The sequence below is a fragment of the Corylus avellana genome, chromosome 1, assembly GCF_965113065.1.
Source record: "Corylus avellana chromosome 1, dhCorAvel1.hap1.2, whole genome shotgun sequence".
NCBI lineage: Eukaryota > Viridiplantae > Streptophyta > Magnoliopsida > Fagales > Betulaceae > Corylus > Corylus avellana.
The window spans coordinates 48,308,714-48,330,077 of record NC_142490.1 but is presented as its reverse complement, the minus strand read 5'-3'; the positions used below and the strand labels follow the sequence as shown (position 1 = coordinate 48,330,077).

Genomic DNA, 21,364 nt, shown 5'->3' with positions numbered 1-21,364 from the left:
CTCGAAAAGGCGCCCTTTTGATTTCACTCTCCATGCAGGCGTTGACACGTGGCTGCCATAAATTTCAACTGCAAGAAGCACAACACGTGGTTCTGAAAAAAAAAAAAAAAAAAAAAGGGTAAATTGTTTATTGATCTACACGTTTTTATTTTTGAAATTCAAAATTTTAAAAAAATTGAATTTTGGGAGCCAACACGCCTTATTTTACCAAAACAATACCGAACTTGTAAAAGCTGACCCATTCTCAGAAATACGAAATTTCCATAGTCTGTCAGACTAGGAAATTGGGGGTAATTGTTGGGTCATGTATCAACTGTGTTGGGCCCGGTAAAACGATCTGCCGGCCCATCACTAAAGCTCGGTCATTTTAATTGTTCACCATATTTTCGGCCAATTTATGCCTACCTGAGCCCAGTGCACACAACGCTCGATTTGAAGGCTCAGTAAACCGAGCCTTACATAAACATGAACTCCCGAGAAGTACTTTCAGAATATTAGATATACCTGCATGATATTTCACTCATCATTCTTCCGATACATTACTCTACACGTGGACCCTCGGTAAGTCCACAGTGCCGGATAAACAGGTACAACCCAATGCCTATAAAAAGGGGGTCTCATCCCAGATTTTGGTAACTTCTTTTTTCTCTCTCCTTAACTGAATATCCCTTATTATCTTTATCTTATATATCATTTTCAAAGTTATATCTCTCTTAAACACAGTGACTAACTTAGGCATCGGAGCTATCCCCTGCCGGACAACGCTGGCAGCTTTGATCCTTTTTCTTGTTATTTTATAGCCAAGTGATTCCAACAGATACCAGAATATTTACGGGGTCCATCTTACGTCATCATTCAAAAAACTGTTCAAACAAAATCACAGCTTTGTTCTGTATGCATTATTGGAACAGTGGTAAATTGTAACTACTCCAACAGTTTGTAAAGAAAACTCCAATGGTACTAGAACATTGTTCTATAAAGATATCAACTTTAATGTGGCAATTAGGAAGGGTTCTATGTATCCCCTTAATTTTTTATTTTTGGTTGGGTTGGTTGAGAGATTTTGAAATTTAAGGGGGTGTTTCAAAATGGGTGGAAGTTCGGGGGTCTTCAATGAAGTTTTCTCAAATAATAATAATAATGAATTTGCACGTGCACAGGGACCAATCCTTTGCTATAGTGCATGTCAAAAAATTAAAAAAATAAAAAATAAATAAAAAAATAAAAAATAAAAAAACTCATGGCTAAGGATAGCCTTTTATGAATATTTTTTAATTAATAAATTAATTAATTAGGTTTTAGCCGTGAGGCATTTCGAAGTAAGAACACTGGGTCCTTTGTGGGCATCCATCTTCTATAACTAATTCATCCGTTCCCCTATGGCCTCCTTTGACCAACCTGCTACTCCGGCCTCAGAACCACGAAGCAGAGGCCATTGTTGCCTGCAAGTGCTGGAATATATTCACCCATTACATAACGGGAGCCACTAGTCTACATATGTTTCACAGTCAAGAGTGAATTGGTGTTAGACTTGTTCGAGCGCGGGTTGAAGGTGAGCAAGAGCAAAATCAGCTATACAATAATAAGTTTGAAATCTCATTTACTTGTACAATTTCAGATTTGGAATTTAAACCCACTTATTAACAACAGAGTTTTCCATCTATTCAACAGGTATGTGGGTCATATCTACGTATTGCCCCTGGCCCCCTAGTACTTTTATCTATCTGCACAGTTTTTCCTATCTTGGTCACTTTGTTTTGCGCACTTTAGGTTCTGAGAAATTTATATTCCCCTTGAAATCTGGGTTTTAGGTCAAGGTTGTTTCCCACTGCATCGAGCATTGAGCATTACCTTGCCAATTTTAAATCTACGAGAAGAAAAACAATTCCAAGAAAAGCAGTACCAAGACAATACTGACGGGGAGCCAATCACATGAGTCTCGATTTAATCTTGAAGGTTCTACTTGTTCTGTTTAGATAGAACCATTACCCTCCACTAGGATGATGGATCATCTTTGATTCCCTTTTAAAACCTTAAATCTTTGAAGTTCCCTTGTTCGATCTGTTCTAAGAAAAGAAAAAATTCGCATTTATGGCACACATGAGTTCTCTTTTGCCATAAATGAGTTCTTTTTAACTAACAAGTGCAGAATAGCTGAAAAATCCAACAAAATCTCGTCCCTCATTTCTATATTTTTGGGGCAGTGTACACCTTTGTAGAGGCTTCTCAGTTCCCTTTCACTTGCACGTTGGTTTAGGATTTCATTTGGGGTCTGGCATCAATTTCTCTACAGAAGAATTAATTAGTGAGATCTTGACACTTTCATAGCAATAGCAATGTTCATCTTCCCCTTCCATTGCACGTGTTTGTAGACGTTAACAGATCTTGTTTCCCAGCGTTAAACAGGAAAGTTTATTTACCAGATTCCATGTCCCTTAGAAAATTTACTTAATAGAACTTGTTTGCAAATTCAAAACTGCCATTTACGTCTCCTGTTTTCCACTTTTTCAAGCATGCCTGATCACTGAATCATTCTTTTCTGCATCTATGTTTCCCACGACTCTGTTGTGCAGCTATATTCAGGTTTCAGCCTTTTAAAATAGGGTGCATTTCTTCAAAATTCGTGACCAGATCAATCAGTTTTCATGAAGGGAAAATCAAAGTTTGCAGAGGACCACAATGTTATTCCTTTGATAGACGAACAAAACATGTACGGTAAAGGCAACGATCACTACCTTGCTCTTGTTTGCACTGCTAACACGGTGACCAACAAACTCCAGTCTCAGGACTTCAAGTCCAACACATGTTCTGAACCTAATACTGAGACTGTTAACACGAGGAATTTGATGGCAAGTCTAGATAAAAGAGTGGCAAAACCAAAAGTAGTGGGGTCCATTGACGTTGATCTCACTAGTTGTCATTGCTTTGCAGAGCATGAGGTGTCCTTCCTTGCCCTGGAGATTTCTGATGGGATTGAAGAAGATAAATCTTGTTGTAGTTATAAGGGTATGACGCGCAATAGGAGTTTCCACACTGACACAGTGGAGGAAGTTGATGCAATGCTAGAAAATATATTGTATAGTGAGCAGCAAAGAGGGCTTGATGAGGGTCGCAAAACTTCATCATCAACTATATCTTATCATTGCGAGCGTAAAGAGTCTGGTTTGCAGGAAAGGAAAGGAACATTCTTACAGGAGAAAGCTTTGGTATATGAGAACTTCACTGACAATTTCTCGAGATCAGAAACAGACACCAAGTCCTAACAACAACAGCTCAAGTTCATGTCTACAAAAACAAGAAGTGATCCCAAGTCCTCGTATCTCCAGCTCAACCAAGGAATTGGGCATGTGTAAAGGTGCTGTTCCAGAAGGAAATTTCTTTGAGAAGGGATTTAAAAGAAAGGGTATTGCCAGGGGACTAGAATCACTTAGAATTCCTTTGAATCCCCAACAATTTTTGAAGTCCTAAGAAATTTCTGCATGTTGGGGGTCAAGTCTACTCTCCTGGATCTTATGTCACACCAAAGTATTAATCGCGTGTTATTATAAAGTAGATACCAATTTAATAGAATGAGATTGAGTTTAGAAGAAAACTTTTTCTGCTTCTCTTGTGTGGTGTTGGTAACTTGGTGATCGACATGAGTGGATGGTGAATTTGTAAGCATAACGACAACTATCTTGTCCGAATCAGTTCACGTGATTGTCATGTGACGTTGTTAAGATTATGGAAGTCCAAAAAAGCGTTGGCCCAAAGACATCCCACGGGTTGGCCCAAACGACAAACGCAAGGCCCTCACTGGCAAGCGCAACGACAAAGACAATTTCAGTAAGAGTCTTTATTACAGTACAGAGCTGTGACTTGTGAGCTCCCAATTAAGGAGGAAAAGCAGGATAACTGTTGTATCACTTGCATTGCACCAGTATCAGTATGAATGCGGCAACTGTGTGTAAAATGACGATAGAACCCACTTCCAGAACTCAAGTTTCAGCTAATCCCATTTGGCGGCCGAAGACCTCAAATTCAATCCGTGGTGGAAGAAGAAGAAACCCTAGCTGTTTCCGTTTGGCCGCTCGATCATCTCTAATAATCGAGACGGTGGAAGGCCAAGCTCCTTCAGAGTCGGACTCGATTGCTCGTCGCCTCATTCTGCTTCGACACGCAGAGAGTTCCTGGGAATACCCTTCACTGCGAGGTAGGTGCATGCCTCTATTATTATTCATAATAATAGCATTCTAAGTGGTAACAAGTTTCTTGCAAAAGCATGCCAGCCTTGGATTCCCGAACCATTTCCTTGCATGCTGTATTGCTGGAGGACTTTCCTATAAGCTTTGACAGCATTAAATCGCTACTTATCCCAAATTTTTTTGAGGAAAGTCATTGATTTAATATGGTCCTATTTTAATTAAATATTTCAGCTTCTTGAACAACCCTTTTTTTAGCCGCGTGATAACGATTAAATTTATCATTTTCTATAAATTTAAGCGCTTTTAGAACAACCGTCAATTTAACACTTGTTTTATGACGAGGTCAAGTTCAGTCACAAACTTACTATATATGGGAATCCCGAATCAATCCATTTCCCTACATATATTGTTGGAGGACTTTCCTATGAGCTTTGATACCATTAAATCACCACTCATTCCAAAAAAAAATTAGAACAGTGTTTGATTTAATACGGTATAGAGAAGCGGTTTTGAGTTTAAACTCAGTTTATTCCATTTTAATTAAATATTTCATGTGTTTAACTTTACTTGTTGAAGAAGGAGAGTTTGAGCCACATGATTAACACTTGTTTTATGACCAGGTCAAGTTCAGTCACAAACTTACTATGTTTTTTTTCCCCTTTCAAGACTCTGGATAAGAATCGTCTCGAGTATTCTTTCAAATTTTTCTTTTAGGCATTTTTCATTTATAATTTTCACAATTTATAAGTTTGTAGTTCTTTGATATTTCAAGATTACAATCAACTGTACTGCTCTTTCGAAGATTTTCTCTTCTCTTCATAGATCATGACCGCCCTCTGAGTAAAGCTGGACAAGCTGATGCTGTCATAGTTTCTCAAAAGCTCCAACAGTTGGGTTGGATCCCTGAACTCATTCTCTCTAGGTTAGGATTTCCTCATTCCCTACAGTGCTTCTCTGACATTGCTATAAAAATGGCTCTTTGGAGTTCGATTTTTCGAGTTTTGAAATTCTTACTCAGTGATGCGGTGCAGTGATGCAGTGCGAACAAGGGAAACGCTTAAGATAATGCAGGAACAAGTCCGAGACTTTCTGGAAGCTGAGGTGTGTTTTATTTCAAGCTTTTATTCCATCGCAGCAATGGATGGGCAAACTGCTGACCATCTTCAGCATGTTATCTGTAAACATTCAAAGGATGAGATACTTACGGTAATGTGAGTTCTGCTGACTATATCAGCTTCTTCATTATTTATATTTAGAAATATTGGACAGCCCAGGGAAATAAAATCATTCCTTTATTTCTGTACCATGTTTAGAATCATTTCACTCTGATTACTGTAGCAATCATACCGACCTAGTGAGTCTATTCAAGTTTATATATGGGAAAAAGCTATATTGAGCTCTCTTTATAATGAGCTCCATGACCTCTCTATCATAGATAAATTTAGCCCAAATGCTAATTTGTGCTTCCGACTATTAGATAGAGAATTATATAAGGATCCCATAACCAAAATTTGATGGAACAGACTGAGCTGTGCAAAGTTGATGTCTCTTTGTCTTTTGACGTCTTTGGCAGACAAACCATCCCCTTTGACTGGAGAATTATCATAAATATCTTAACAAACTTTGAGCTGATTTGTCACTAAGTTGTGTAATGATACTTAACCCAATGGCATGGCATGTGCACAGACATGACCCTCATGGTCAGAGACGGAACCACCAGGGCCAGGGCGAGGGACCCCCATCCAAAAAAAAATTAAAAGAACCCAAAGATTTAAATAATAAATAAATAAATGTCTGGAATTGTCATGTCAGTGTTTTTTAAGATTTTGTTTCCTTGATCGAATCCCTTTGGGTGTAAACAATTCATTAGGGCCAGCCTGCCGGCAATGTCGGAGTATCACCTGATCCATGTGGAGATGGCGCTTTACACGGGTCCGAGGTACCTAATAGGGGTGGGTATACAAAGTGGCCCTGCCTTGGAGGGGTTTCTCGTTATCAAAAAATATATATATTTTGTTTCCTTGGCTTCATTGGAAACGAAGATTGGAATGCTTTTATTATATTATTGGTAATTGCCTATTAACATGCAAAAAATAAAAAATGGGAAAAAAATAAACAATATTCTTCAATTCATTTAAATTTCATAGAATTATTTATGCTGAATATTGTCTATAGTAAAATTGAAACTTGAACATTTACTCATAAACCATATAATCATGGCCACTGTCATCATTTTTTTTTTATTACTTTTCATTTCTCTCAACAAACCATAGAATCATGATCACTTCATTTTTTTTTTCTTTATGGACGAAATCATGGCTTCATTTTAGAAAAAAACAAAAAACAAAATCACTACCTTCGTAAGGTTTGTTCTCAGGTCAGCTTAAGGCTTATATATTTTGTAATTTTTCTTTTCATTAACACTAATTTTGTAGATGTAGCCTATTTCCTGGCCTAGATGCCATTAGCTTTTTGAAGAATTGTTTGGACAGTTAAGTATCTGTGAAATTACAACCATCCTCTTTACTATCTCATATGCACTTTGTAAAAATGAAAGTGTACCAGAATTAATCATTTTTATAATAATATATCTATTGAATTATCTATGGAAGTACATTTTATTGTCTACATATTTTATTAGTACTTGAATTATTATAGAATTATACCCAACCCCCTAGATCAAAATCTTGGTTTTGTCCCTGCTCATGGTAGCCTCACTCTTTTTATATTTTTGGTCATGGCTCCATTGTATAGGCTGGATTAATATAATAAGTGAGACTCTTTCCATGTAGGTTTTGGGATTTCAAAAGGTGAACCATAGGTGGCTTTCTTCCTGAATTCTCTTTTTATGATATGCTTTTGGATAATTGGATAATTTTAGTATATGCTATGATCTTTTTTCTTTTTTCTTTTTCTTTTTTTTTTTTTTTTTTTTTTTTTTGTGGTGGGGGGAATTGAAGATTGTAACATGTTCAGAAATAAAGAAATGCTATTTTGCATTATGTGATCCAATATACTCTGCTAATGTGCCATGCTCAATCCACCTTAAGATTAATCTTAATTAAAAACGAAAAAAATTTAAGGGTGAATTGAGCATGCCGCATCTGAGTATGCTGGGAGAAAAACCGCAGAATGTAAAATAACATTTTTCACATAAATATGGTCTTTGGCTTTTTTATGTTTATTCTTATCGACCTTGTTATGAACCACATGCATCTGTCAATAAGTAAGTTAACAATGCTATCAAGCATATCTCTTGAAAAAAAAAAAAAAAAAACAATGCTATCAAGCTTACAAACACCAAATCTGACAAATCTCAAATGTCTCATGCTATGTAATGCCTATTAAGAACTTAAGTTTGATGTTTGATTATTTAGTAATTATACAGGTGTATGGGACATAATAGAGGATGGGAGGAGGCGGCTTCAACGTTAACAGGTGCCTCTGTAGAATTGAAAACATGTAATGCTGCTTTGCTTGAAGCTACTGGGAAATCTTGGGAAGAGGTTCGGCTTCTTTTCTTGGATGAATATATTTTTAAGATAGTTGTTTTTGTATCAGTTTATGTCTTTTATGTCAAATGAATTTGTATGACTGACAGTTCAATGAGTTAACTATTCCAGTAACAGGGGCGTTACCCATGTGCAGTGGGTGTAAAAAAATCCTCTAAGTTGTATAGTTTGTTTGTCATACACAGGCATTTGCGTTGGCAGGACCTGGTGGGTGGAAGCTTCAGGGCATAGTGAAACCAAGTAATAGCGTATAGAATTTTGGGAAAGTTCCGAATACCTGTGACGATTAACAACCCAATATCCATCCTCCTTGCCCTCCCCCTCCCCTCCCAGCGGGATGGCCCTAACGAAGACTTAGTTTTTTATCTTTTAATAGCTTTCGTTGGTTTTACTGTTCTTAACCATCAAATCCCTTTTCTCCCTTTTGGAGTAAAAGTAGGTCTTTAGAAAAAAGTTGCAGGGAACATTATGAGAATCTCATTCTGAGAAGCCTTCTGCGAAGTTGGGATTGATGGAAACCAATGCTCAGTCATTAAAGATATCATACAGCTAATGCTGCATGTTGTAATTGGTTGTAATAAATTGGAGATCTTTGTCAAGCCTCAAGACTTTGCAAGGCCAGCATCGAAGAGTTGGAACTTTCTGATTGAAGAAAACTTTGTCCGGTTTGGTGTGATTGGATGTTTTAAGCTTAAAAGTGTTTTGGTATTTCAATCTAACGTGGCAAGTTATTTATTAGAGGGCACAAAGTAACTTTTCTATACCAAGTCCCTAGAACTAGAAGTTAACACCAACTAAAAAGTATTTTTTGGTGTGGGTTACATTTCAAAAGGTACTGTTTATTCGGTTCACAAAGAAATGTTGTTTGGTGGATTATTTTAACTAGTGTTTCTTAAAAGTAAAAATAATAATAAATTTGACTTTCTGGACGCGGCCTAGAGCTAGCCCCCACCTGTGATACTCCAGCGTATAATTACTCAATAAGAATATTTAACGAAGAAGTAATAATCCCGTTTGTAGTTTTAGACGATTTCGGGTGAAAGGATTGAAATGAATAATTTGAACAACTTGAGTTAAAAATCAAATCTCTGACGGAGGAAGTAAACTGAAAAAACGTGTAAATATATTTACCCTTTTTTGGAACTACAAGCTCAACGTTGTCATCAATATAGTTTGCGTGTACATAGGAAAAAAAATTTACTGATTCATATTACGGGAGGAGACATGTGTAGTTAAATTTCTTTGCTCGACATGTGAGAAACTATGTTTATTACCAAATGTAATCGATTGCTAGCACTCTTAAGTCATGACTAGAAGAAGCCCCTTGAAAATGGTAACACTTTACTCCAATGACACACAATATTGTCTGCTTTTAGTTCTCCCAAATCAGACTTCCCAGAAGGTCATCCATCCTAGTACTACTCTTGCAGAAACACGCCTAACTACGGAGTTCTAATGGGATCATGATCATCACGGCTTTAAAACGCGTTGTTATCATTAAGTGTGTAAGTATACATATAAGCACATCCTCATCTCCATACGCAGGCGATGTGGGACGTCACAATCACCCCTCTTAGGACCCAACGTCCCTATTTGCCACCCTCATGGGATTAGCCCATTCTTGACATCCCAACGAGTGCCCACTAGCGACCCCCTCATAGGCTTGTGCACCCTCCCCCTATCTTAGGCTGGGTAATGGCTCTGATACTATTTGTAACACTCCACCCCATTGACACACAATATTGTTTGCTTTTGGCTTGCCCGAACCAGACTTCCCGGGAGGTCACATATCTTGATACTACTCTCGCAGAAGCACGCTTAATTCATGACCATCACGGCTTTAAAACGCGTTATTGTCATGAATGATGTAAGTATACGTATAAGCACATCCACATCCCCATACCTAGGCGTGCACAAGTCCATGAAGGTCACTAGCGGGCACTCGTTGGGACGCCAAGAATAGGCTAATCCCATGAGGGTCACTAGCGAGGACGCTCGGTTCTAAAAGGGGGTGATTGTGGATATGTATACTTACACCATTAATGACAACAACACGTTTTAAAGCCGTGATGGTTATGATCCCATCAAAACTCCACAGTTAAACAAGCTTATGCGAGAGTAGTACCGGGATGAGTGACCTCCTGAGAAGTCTGATTTGGGAGAGCCAAAAGCAGACAATATTAAGTGTCAATGAGGTGGGGTGTTACAAATGGTATCGGAGCTATTATCCCTCATGAGATGGGGGGGAACGTACGCAAACCCATGAAGGTCGCTAGCGGGCATTCGTTGGGACGCCAAGAATGAGCTAATCCCATGAGAGTTGCTAGTGGGGACGCTAGGTCCTAAGAATGAGTGATTGTGGCATCCCACAACACCTGGGTATGAAGATGAAGATTTGCTTATATGTATTCTTATACCATTATTAACAACATGTTTTAAAGCCGTGATGGTCATAATCCCATCAGAAAAGAACTCCGCAATTAAGCGTCCTTCTGAGAGAGTAGCATCAGGATGGGTGACCTACTGGGAAGTCTGGTTCGGGGAAACCAAAAGTAGACAATATTATGTGTCAATAGGGGTGGAGTGTTACAAAAACAAATCATCCGCATAAAACATTCCAAATGAAGAAGTGCTACACTTACTATTTTTTTTTTCTCAAAAGTTAATTTTTAAATGATGTGTCATCATCGATAAGATCTATTATTTTGTAAAATGTGTCACCATCTCATCAAATTGTAACACATTATTTTGGGAAAAACAATTTTGGAAAGTGTAACATTTATCTTCCAAATTGCTTATCTAAAATGGCTAACTAAATTTATTTATTTTTTTTATAATTTTAATTAGTCACTTTGCAAAGACAACATACATCTGCTTATCTAAATTATTTCTCTATTATATTAAAAACATCATACGTCTGACTAATGGAGTTGCAAATCTGGCTGTTAAGGTTAAGTATGGCTTACTCCCCGTTAACATTTCAATTTAGCCTCAAAGAGCTTAACCAGTTGGCTGATCTGGAAGTTAACTGGATTGCCTGGTTGCTAGGTTTCTGACTTTGTTGTTCTTTTTCGACCAAGAAAATCAAAGAGCTCATGCAGGCTCATCAAAGAATTGTGATGTAGAAACAGAAGTTATAACTTTCAGGTTTTACAAAAGTTATAAAAGCTCAAAAGAATTGCAGGTCAAGGTGATGAACTCCCTGCCGTAGTGTATAGACGAAGACAGATCCCCAACCCCCGGGTCTCTCTCCAATAACAAGAAAAAAGGAAAAAACAGCTGCACAAACGCCAACAGCTCATAGGGTGGTGAACCTTTGATTCATGTAGTTAGCACGTACAAAATGCAGTCATGAAGAATTACTCAATTCTTGGAGAGATGACAGAAACGATGCAATTGTACTAGCTGGCTCCTTAAACTGAACTCTTCCACCTGAACATAGAGCAATCTTCAAAAGGTTAGCGTACCAAATGCTAAACCTTTGCTTTCTTTGTTTCTTTATATATTTTTGTCATCAATTCAATGTTTAGGGTTAAAAAAGCAGAGTTAATAAGGACTCGAGAATAGCAACCAGCATTTGCGTTCAAATATACCAGGACAAGACTAGTGCATTCAAGCAGAGTTGTGGTGAGGCAAACCTGCGATGTACATGTCTTCGACAACAGATCGCCACATTCTTCAATAAGAGCTTTTTCTCCCCCACTTACTCTGGCTACTTCTGAAATCAAATTGTCTGCTTCTTCCGCCTAAATTAATCAAGCATTTATCACTAGAAAGGCCAATATAAACTAGATGAATAGAAAATAGACATATCAGATCTTATCTATCAACAGGTATTCTTCTTTAAAAAAAAAAAAAATTCAGTAAGTTAGGTATTATCAAACCAGTTCTTTGGGAAACTTGTAATGTTACTAGGTAATCCATTCAATTTCAAACAGTCATTAACTGAACATTCAAAAAATCAAGATTAACTCCCAACAAGCTCGGTCGTAACTAGTCTGAACGAGTTCAAGATCGCGTTTAACCCGAGAAGCTCAGTCACAAACCTCGGTCAGACCATGTTCGAACACTGCCAAAAGAAATCCTAGCAGCATACGAACGAGATGGCCTACTTGTCCAAAACACCAACCTAAAAATTTCTTTTTCAGGGAAACGACTTGCACATCAAAGCTTTGTTCAACTTAAAGTAGTGAAAATAGTAATGTGGGATAGGCTCAAGAACAATACAATTGGTGGGTCCTTGAAAACCTACATTATGGTGTATCCTGAATAGGATATGGTCGGTTTGTCATAATTATGAACAAAATATAAGATCACTCTTTAATTAAAAAAGGAAAATATATTTGCTTATTGTACCTTTGGCATGAAGCTTTGAAGATGAAAAACTATAATTTCAATCACCTTCATCCCTGAGTTCAATGCCTCCCCTACCTCTCCTATATCAGCCTGCAATATGCATATATCGCAATCAATGTATTATCAGTGTAAAGCATGCCTGAAACAAGGATTAAGGATTGCTTCAGCTTTGGATTTACCCTAACATTCGAAATGGGAAGTTGAAGTGAGGAGTTCAACAAAGCTTGAATTGCTTCTGATAAATAGATTGAATAATCCTCTTCGAGAGCAGACCACTCCGCCAAATATGGAATCTAAATTCAGGCACATCAAAACATTTAAGTTCTGAACACCAATGTACAAAGAATATTGATATTTTCTTAAAGGGAGTGGGTGGTGGGACAAGAATATGTTAAAGACTCAAGAGAGAACTAAGTAATCTATTCTAGCGACAATTCTACTATTTCTAGATGCACCACGATCTACATGATTGGAATTAAAGAACGTCTTAGAACCAAGAAGAAGAAATCAGCGGCTACCTCAGAATCATACATGCAGAATAAAAAGGGGTTTGTTTACTGTTATAGAAGCAATAAAAGTGCACAAACAGATTCAACGAAGAAAAAACAATCTAGAGAAAAAAAAAAAAACCTTAAGCGCATAATAATACATGCTCTTCACAGCGTTGGATACTTTATACTCTCTTTACCTTTTAATAGATTTATATGCTTTTTGAATTATCCAAAAAAATGGATGAAAGCATGTATCTATTTAACTATCCAAAAAAAAAATGTAAGTCACAATTTCTTTTTCTTTAACTTCCCATATTATCTTTAAATTTGAACTCATATGGTCTTTTGACTTATTTAATAACGTTATAGAAAGAGTTTTTGTTTCATTAAATTACATGTCATTTTTTAACTTTCTGTAATAGGATGAAGGGAGTACAAAAGAAGCCACACAATGGGAAGGACCGAGTTATCCGAAGAATTAAGGAAGCTAGTCACAAATCTGTCAGGTCATCTCATGAAATGCTCAGCCTTCGTACCTCTTGTTAGTTTCACGACTACAATATATCACTTAATAAATTGAGGTTTGACAAGAATTCTTAGGCAAGTTCATTCTCCAGCTATAATCAAATCAAAATAATCATTGCACATAAAGAATTCGGGTTGCTCTTAAATTCCATATAGCATCTTGTAACACAAAAAGAAGTGTATTCAAAAGAACAAACTAAATCCCTCTAGTCTTTCAAATAAAATCGCTAAGCCCTTGCACTTAATCGAATTTCTTATAACCTTTGGAATTATGTCCTTTGCAATTCATAAACTGCATCAAGCCACAACTGCTTGCAAATATTTTAGAAGCACCAACGAGAATTAGTGGGATGCTACGTTTAAGAGACAGGGGCACACACTTGTTATAAACAAACAAACAAGCAAACAAATAAATAAATAAGAAGAGCCGTCCTTTGCAATGCTAATAAGCAATTGCCCCAATGAAGAGAAGTCATATTGTTTTAGTGAATGGTAACCTAAGCACAAGGGGAACAGAATTTTGAACGATATGAGGTTCTTAGAGAGATATAAGAGGTAAGCATGAATAGCAAGTATATTGTTGAGGCAAAGTTGAGCCTGAGAACTTTTTTTTTTTTTTTTCTGTTTTGTTTGTTGGAAGCATGAAAATTTGAGACTTAGGTCCTTATATAACATCTTGCAAGGTCATTATGACTCCTTCAGTTCAACCAGGAATGTTTAGTCAAATATATGTATTTCTCTTCATGTCAGGTTACAAACGGGACTTAGGTCCACTGAGATATAAGTTAGATGGGAGATGATTCATATGCAAGACATGGGTAACATGCGTGAGCAGGGGAGAGGTACATCCAAGCAATGCCAATAATTTAGGTGTAAAATAAATCTTTTTATCAGTGAAGTTGCTAATCAAGTGCAGACAAGATGACATACTGCAGAACTTCACAGCTAATTAAAATGAAAGCATTCATCAAGTTAGCCGCCTTACTTGAGCTTCAAGGATTGTTGATAAAGTCTTTGTTCTTTGCAAAAGCCCAAGTTGTAAGTGTTTTCTCTTCACAGAATCATAGAACTCTGATATCTTGACCCCAAGGGAATGAAGGGTTCTCTGCAAAGATAAAAAAAAATTAAAATTAAAATTAAAAATTAAAAATTAAAAATTAAAAAAAAAAAAAAAGTTCATAGAAAACAAATCCTGGCATAAAGTGTTTTCATCGGGGACTAGAATAAGCTTGATTATGTATTGAGAGAGACCAAGACGTGAACAGTGAATCATAATGTGATTAACATAAAATACACGGAGCAAATAAATTGGAGTAATAAGTTTTCTAAAATAACTAGTAATGGATGGCCTAGGAAATAAGTGTGAATAGGGCAGTGTAAGTGACTTAGATGTCAATGCTAAAGTTGTCATTTCCATGTCCCATTTTTGTAGAAGAAGCTATTTTGTATAACCAATATCATTTGTTTTTCTTACCAGCCAATCTGCTCTTTCAATAACAATTTTTCTCACATCGAATTACATGCTTTTGTCTGCAATAACACATGTTCTTTTTGGATTCCTCCCGTAATGATCCAAGGAAAAGCGTTACTATTACTTCAAAAAGACTAGTTCATTTAGGGTTTTCCTAAAATTTCTTATAAAACCCGATTTCACCTAATAATTAAGCAATAAGAAACTTAGCACTCATTACTATCTTTCTAAATCACCCATTCTATCTAGGCTACTAATAGTTACAAAATAAGTATCACTGTAATGGAATCATAGGAATGACTTGCACAAAATTTTTGCGATTACTTATAAAAAATCCTTTTGTAGTTAGTTGACCCGAAAATGAAAGGGAAAAATACTGTTCACTTTTCCTAAAGTAACATTGACCAACACAAGGTAGACCAAATCATCAAATATCTAGCTTAACACCATTATGCTCGACTACAAACTGGTCAAAGAATAAAAAATTAATTCAGAAAACAGGTAATGGGCTGTGACCAACCTCGCTTTCTCTTTGCTGAGCTCGGATGGAGACCTCTGCTTTTGCATTGGCATATCTCCACTGCAGATAACGGTTGTGAAGCAATCTGAGTGTATGTACATCTTCCTGATGGGAGGAAACTTTCTTTCCCTTCCTATTATCTGTCCCCACCTTGGTGCAAGGCGGGACTGGAGGCAGAGAGAAGCCCCCCATCTTCACAGAGTTTGTGTGTGGCTTGGGGAGACCAAAGGCTTGTTTTTCACAAACTGATAATGGCAAATTCAGAGAACGGGAGCAGGGGGAAGCAGACAATTTCAAAGAATCACTGCCGCCGCCAGTCGTATTGCCCCTAGTGCAACTTTTCTCAGCCAGCAATCTAGTGGAAACCGTTGGCAACATTTCTGCCTCAGGCATGGAACAGCGGAAATCAGGAAGAGACCGTGCCGTTGCCGTGCAGTTTAGAAGTGGATTCTGATTATTGTCATCGGCAGACATCGAAGAAGGATCTACGGGAACAGAAGGTTGAGCCGACATGCCGCTTGATTGCAACAGCTTGGCCGCAGCTGTGGCACTGATGTTCATGTTGGTAGACCGTCTGAATCTCGACAAAATCATCCTATCCCTATCCAATGTAGGAGTGTCAGGCCTGGAGGGTGTGGTAAAAGCGTTGGGGACAATTTTTCCTGCGTTTTCTTTGAAAAGCTTGGCTACAGCACGCTGTTTTCTTTGACTAGTAGTAGAGGTCAGAGCTGCTTTACGACGAGATCCCAAAGTGGGTGAAGTTTCCAGGCTTTGAATCTGAATGGACTCGGTGGGCCTGTTCTCATCGGAAGAGCACAACGGCTCCATGTGCCGCTGCCTATGCACGGAGGTTGAGCGTTGCTGCTTACCAAGTGGCGACGAAATGAGAGGAGACATGAACCTAGAGCTCACCTCCCTCACCCTCGGCCGCCTAAGAGATGGTGGCGGAGGAGGAGGGGGAGGAGGAGGAGAAACTGCCATCGTCGTGGTGGGATTGTCTGCAACCAATTCGTTCATATTCGCCGAGGCAAATTGATCGATCTTGATCTGTCAATTTGGTGAATCCCACCAAAAGCACACTAGTGTATATACTATGATTAAATGAATGAACGGATCGGAAAGCCAAATCCCTGAATTGATTTAGATTCAGGTGGCAGATATCCCAACCCCTTGAAATGCGTCGACGTCTGATCAGGGAAGAGAGAGAAGGAGAAGAGATAGCGAGCTGTAAGGGGATGCTCTCAAAAAAACTAGCCGTTGGCTGTGGGGATCAAGTCGTAAGTCGTAACGGTTCTATTTTTTTAAACACGGGTATAACACTAATCTATCTAATCGTTCACTTTTTCTCTTCGGTAATATTCATTTTAAGGTTAAATACCTAATACTTTCCTGGGTTTATAAATTTTATTTTTACCCTCATGTGGTTTCATTTTTATCACAGGAGGTCCCTGTGATTTTGATAAATGACCAAGTTAGTCCATCCGTTAGTTGACCGTTAGGAATTTCACGTGGACCAATCAGATGCTTTCACGTGGTCCCTGTATTTTTTATAAAAAAAAATTAAAAAAAAAAAAAGAAAAAAGAAAAGGAAGAAAAATTGGGAGGCCATTTGGGGGTGGCTCGGCCACCCCCCTAGGTGGTTGGGGGTGGTTTTCACCACCCCCAGTGGGTGCTGTGGTGGCTCGGCCATCCCCATGGAGCCTAGGGGGTGGCCGAAACCACCCCCAACCACCTAGGGGGTGGTCGAGCCACCCCCAGCACCCCCTTGGAGCCAAGGGGGTGGCCGAGCCACCCCCATCCGGCCAAGCCACCCCCAATTTTTTTTTCTTTTTTTTTTTTAATTTTAAAAAAATAAATAAATAAAATTAAGTAGGTGCCACGTGTCAGCATCTGATTAGTCTATGTGGAATTCCTAACGGTCAACTAACGGATGGACTAAATTGGTCATTTATCAAAACCACAGAGACCTCTTATGATAAAAATGAAACTACAGGGGAGTAAAAATAAAGTTTGTAAACCCCAGGGGGTACTAGGTATTTAACCCTTCATTTTATGTTCTTTCTTTCCCACATGGTCATGGGCGTGATGAAATGTCAATATTGTAATATCATTGCAAGCTCTCTCCAACTCCGGAAATGCTCAAATGTGGGGACTTGAGGGGAAGATTTCCGGCGAGAGTTTAGAGAGACTTCTCGAATTAAAATCATTCTTCAAATTACAGAACTTGCTAGGGATGCAGCTTCCTCTGTTAGCACATAATTTGTGCAAACCATATTATTAGTTTTTCTTTCAATTTCTTCTACCATGTTATTAGTTTTTCTTTCATAATCTTTTCAAAATGGCAATACTTTTAGGGTCATTTGGAATTGCTATTTTAAAACGTGCAATTTAAAAAATTACAATTTTAAATCGCACTTTAATAAAAACGTAATTTTTTAAATCGCCATTAAGATTTGGTAACATTTGTTAAAAAGCGCTATTTCTATTAATTTTTTGTTTGAATAATATTAATATAAAAGTGTGGTTTATATGCAAATTACTGATAAGGACATAATTTATACACTTCACAAATATCTCCAAGGACAAATAATGGAAAATGTCTCTTCTGAAACATCACACTAATAATATTAGAGGCTCTTGCTAACTTTCTAATAATGCTTTGATAGTCACGATCTAAGTTTTCTTTTTGCCATTTTTTCTTTATATTTTCGTTTTTATACTACACTTATGGGAACAAAGATTTTTAACATATTTTAGTTTATATGGATATGTATTAAACTAAATTAATGACCTTATGATAGTAAAATTTTATATGAATTATACATTTATCTAATGTTTTGTGTGCGATTGTGTGTCACTATATTGAGTAATATTCTGGTGTATAACCTGTATATTTCTTCTTATTTCCTATTAAAAGATGTGTCATAGAATATGAGTTTTTTTAAAAAAATAAATAAATTATAATGAAAAGTCACGCGCATTACGCAGGTTATGAGCTAGTGTATATATATATTAGCAACCACAACAAAACCTATCTTATTGGGTCAAAAATGTCCTAATTGTTTTTTAAAAGAGAAAACCTTCTATTCGGACACAATGTAAATCCCCAAGTTTACAGTCCCCAATAAACAAGTGACACATAAGCCAAAAACATTATATAGAATACACATGAAATACACATGATAGAATCTCAGAACCCATTGAAATTTTTTTGTCCATTGAGTTTGTCGAGGGTGACGCAGGAGAGGTAGACGCCGGCGAGGAAGCGGAGGGCGACGAGCCAGAGGTCTGGCCGGCTATGGAGTTTCTGGCGATGAAGAAGAAAGGGATGATGAGTGATGAAGAGGAAAGGTTTGGTGAAAAATCCTGTGTTTTCAATACTATTCCATGAGTTGATTTTAGCTTACGTGTCAAATATGCATTGGGTGCTGCAAAAGTGGTCTTTTATGCCCAAACCGGATTGCATGGGCTCTCTTTAAAAAAATGGCCAAAAAGTGCTAAATTAAGCCCAAAAAAGTAGGCCCAATACCCGAAACATGTCCAAAACACCCAAATTTTTAAAGACCTGGTTACCGGTCCAAATAACTGGCTACCAACTGGTAACTGGCTGTTATTACATAATCGAGTAACCGGTAGCCGACTACTGTTGTGACGATTACCCACATAAATTAATAGGCGAATAATCACTATGTTTTACTCGAAAGTACACAAGATCAAAACGATAGTATAATAAGCAAATATGAGATCATTCCCACGAAGATTGTATAAATTATGCTTAAAATGATTTTCCTAATTAATTAACTGAATGTCACAAATTGAAAGATTGATTTGAAATAATAAGAACGAAAGGGTTAGGGTTTTGATATCCACCACTAATCAGACTCAATTAAAATAAACAATATGCCAATGCGACAATCTACCGGTATACTTAAAGCTTGCCAACCTAAGGGCATGGTATCTACTCCTTAAGCTATTAATCTTCCTAAGCAACGAATTAGGTATGATATCTACACTAATTCTTTTCTTTTTCAAAGGATTTAGCATGATATCTACTAAGTTGTTCTTAAAGAAAGCATAAATCTATGAAAATCGACAAACACATGAAACCTAGGGCATGGTATCTATTCCCGGTTTTTCATGTTGATTAATTCAAGAACCCATGATGAGGTTTTTTTGTCACTTTATTATTTTCAGGACTCAGTCATCCAAATTGACATAAATAACAAATTCAAACACATGCATATGTTGATCAAGCACATTCATATAGGAATTCAATCAAATAGAAAATAATCAAGTTTAAGTATCCCAAAATATAATTGCAGCAAAAGCGCCAATATTCAAATCCTTAAAGAAACATGATTAGGGCTTCAATTTAGCCCCTAACAAAAGTATTTAGTTACACATAAAAAAAATAAAAAGGAAAAGAAGAAACTGAAAACGCTTATTGACTTGAGCCTCCAATTTCTCTCCCAAAGCTTGAATGAATTCTTCTCGATATTTAGAGGTCTATTTATAGGCTTCGGAAAACCTTAGAAGCCCTAGAAACCCTAATAAAACTGTAGGTCAGTCTCCTAGCCCAACAAGGAGACTGAAAACCTAATTTGATGTGAAAAAGGAGTTTGACCGTATGCTGGGAGCTCGAGTGCGCTCGATCCCAGATTAGTGCGCTTGAGCACATGGTTGTGCTCGATCCTTACTCTCGTGCACTTGAGCTTGGCTGCTTTGTGCGATCAAGCGCTACTGCGCTCGATCTTATGGCTGGTGCGCTCGAGCGCTGCTGCGCTCGGGCTTAGCTTGGCCTGCAATCGATCCCACAGCTCCAGCTTTTCCCAAATTTATCTTTTTGTCTTAGAACTTGCCAGAAATGCTTGCTTTTCTTAAAAAACCTAAAAACTAAAAGAGAACATAAAAACAACACAAAACATCACATAATAACAAAACTAAGAGATTAACACATGTGAAAGAGGCTTGAATATGCAATATTCAGCACTTATCAATTACCAGTTCCGGTTTTGAAAATTGACTAACTGGCTACCCCGGTTCCGGTTAGCAGTTTTAGCCAATAACCACTAACCGGAACCGGGTTGACACCTCTAATACGAAGGTTTGGTTCTATTTTAAGTTGGTATTTATGGGGATTTTTTTGTTTATTTAATGAGGGTAATTTTGATAACTAACTCATATGACCTTGCAACACGAAAACATTGCTTCACATGTTTTCAATCGCAATCCCAAAGATGATCATTTTTGCGATTTTAATCAAAATTGGGTGTTTGGTTTGCAAAATCGCAGTGCCAAACAACCCTTAATAATATGGTTGGATGGGTTGAATCGGAAGGAGTACAATGTAAATAGAATAGTCCTATGTTAGGAAAGTGTTTTTAAACAAAAGGTAAAAGGAAAAGGTTAAATACCTTTTTGTTCATGTTGTTTAATAACTTCTTTTTTTTTTTTTCATATAAGTTTCAATTTGTATCTTAGATGGTACCTCGTTTATGGCTAAAAATGAATATGATACCTCCATCAAACTTCCATCTATAAATTGACGGAAATCTACATCAATGCTCTATACCTCATTAATTTTTTTTTTCTTAATAAAAAAAAAACATAAAAAAAAAAATGTTGAACAAAAAAATGGTGGCTGGTCACCCCTATTTTGCCCAAGCCACTCCCAACTTGCAAAATGCCTCCTCCAAATCACCATGAAGGAAGGCAGTTTTCACATATATCTGTTCAATCTCTAAGTCTAGGCTAGTTGCTAAACCAAGAACAACGCGAATGAATGACATCTTCACAACAGGAAAGAAAATCTCATTAAAGTCCATACCTTTTCTCAGCCTGAATCCCTTGACAACTAGTCTAGCTTTTTACCGTGGTTGTGAAGTGTGTTCTTCCTACTTCACCCTATAAATCCATATGTTCGTCAAAGCTCTCTTGCCCTTAGGCAACTTCACCAACTCAAAAGTGTGATTGTCATGCAATGACTTCATCTCATCATGCATAGCATCAACCCACTCTAACTTATGTTCATCTTCCATGGCTTCTGTATAACACTTGGGCTCTCCCTCATCAGTTAGTAACACGAACTCATCTACAGAATACCGAGTGGAAGGATGTCAGTCTCTGGTAAACCTCCTGAGTGGAAAATCTGGTGGTAGGGCTAGCAATTTTGACACGACCCGCGAACTCGACACGAACACGATACGAAGTTAACAGGTATTGGGTTTAGGCTTATCGGGTTGACCCGATTAAGACCCGGTTAACTTTGTGTCTGGCGGGTCAACCCAGCGGGTCAGCCGGGTGAC

General features: G+C 37.5%; 2 protein-coding genes and 1 pseudogene across 4 annotated transcripts; 2 read left to right on the top strand and 1 right to left on the bottom strand.

Moving 5' to 3' along the window:
- Positions 1 to 1,366: 1,366 nt before the first annotated feature.
- LOC148589986 (uncharacterized) lies at positions 1,367 to 3,516 on the top strand (annotated as a pseudogene). Its single transcript, XR_015909815.1, has 2 exons — positions 1,367 to 1,552; positions 2,574 to 3,516. The product of XR_015909815.1 is annotated as an uncharacterized LOC148589986 (transcript).
- A 132-nt stretch (positions 3,517 to 3,648) lies between these two features.
- LOC132172404 (Phosphoglycerate mutase family protein) lies at positions 3,649 to 8,434 on the top strand. 2 transcript variants are annotated; one of them, XM_059583898.2, is made up of 5 exons: positions 3,838 to 4,192; positions 5,007 to 5,106; positions 5,216 to 5,395; positions 7,573 to 7,690; positions 7,882 to 8,434. In XM_059583898.2, the coding sequence occupies exons 1-5, from the start codon at positions 3,928 to 3,930 to the stop codon at positions 7,948 to 7,950; spliced, it is 732 nt and encodes a 243-aa protein (XP_059439881.1). In that variant the 5' UTR covers positions 3,838 to 3,927; the 3' UTR covers positions 7,951 to 8,434. The 2 variants fall into 2 exon arrangements, with proteins under 2 accessions (XP_059439882.1, XP_059439881.1); XM_059583899.2 differs by lacking the exon at positions 7,882 to 8,434 and having other exon boundaries at positions 3,649 to 4,192; positions 7,562 to 7,642.
- A 2,312-nt stretch (positions 8,435 to 10,746) lies between these two features.
- On the bottom strand, positions 10,747 to 16,392 carry LOC132171658 (protein ENDOSPERM DEFECTIVE 1). Its single transcript, XM_059583031.2, has 6 exons — positions 15,060 to 16,392; positions 14,054 to 14,173; positions 12,232 to 12,345; positions 12,053 to 12,142; positions 11,335 to 11,442; positions 10,747 to 11,128 (listed from the first exon to the last, which is right to left on the bottom strand). Exons 1-6 carry the CDS (start codon positions 16,074 to 16,076, stop codon positions 11,060 to 11,062), a joined length of 1,518 nt encoding a protein of 505 aa, XP_059439014.2. The 5' UTR covers positions 16,077 to 16,392; the 3' UTR covers positions 10,747 to 11,059.
- Positions 16,393 to 21,364: the final 4,972 nt, after the last annotated feature.

Bases quoted from the DNA above. Each gene is read 5' to 3' on its own strand.
- LOC132171658 (XM_059583031.2), bottom strand. From the start codon at position 16,076: ATGAACGAATTGGTTGCAGACAATCCCACCACGACGATGGCAGTTTCT. The intron at 12,346-14,053 runs GTAAGGCGGCTA...GCCTGAATTTAG, and splicing joins CAACAATCCTTGAAGCTCAA to ATTCCATATTTGGCGGAGTG. The intron at 12,143-12,231 runs GTAAATCCAAAG...TGCATATTGCAG, and splicing joins TTCCCATTTCGAATGTTAGG to GCTGATATAGGAGAGGTAGG.
- LOC132172404 (XM_059583898.2), top strand. From the start codon at position 3,928: ATGAATGCGGCAACTGTGTGTAAAATGACGATAGAACCCACTTCCAGA. The intron at 4,193-5,006 runs GTAGGTGCATGC...TTCTCTTCATAG, and splicing joins GGAATACCCTTCACTGCGAG to ATCATGACCGCCCTCTGAGT. The intron at 7,691-7,881 runs GTTCGGCTTCTT...TGTCATACACAG, and splicing joins CTGGGAAATCTTGGGAAGAG to GCATTTGCGTTGGCAGGACC.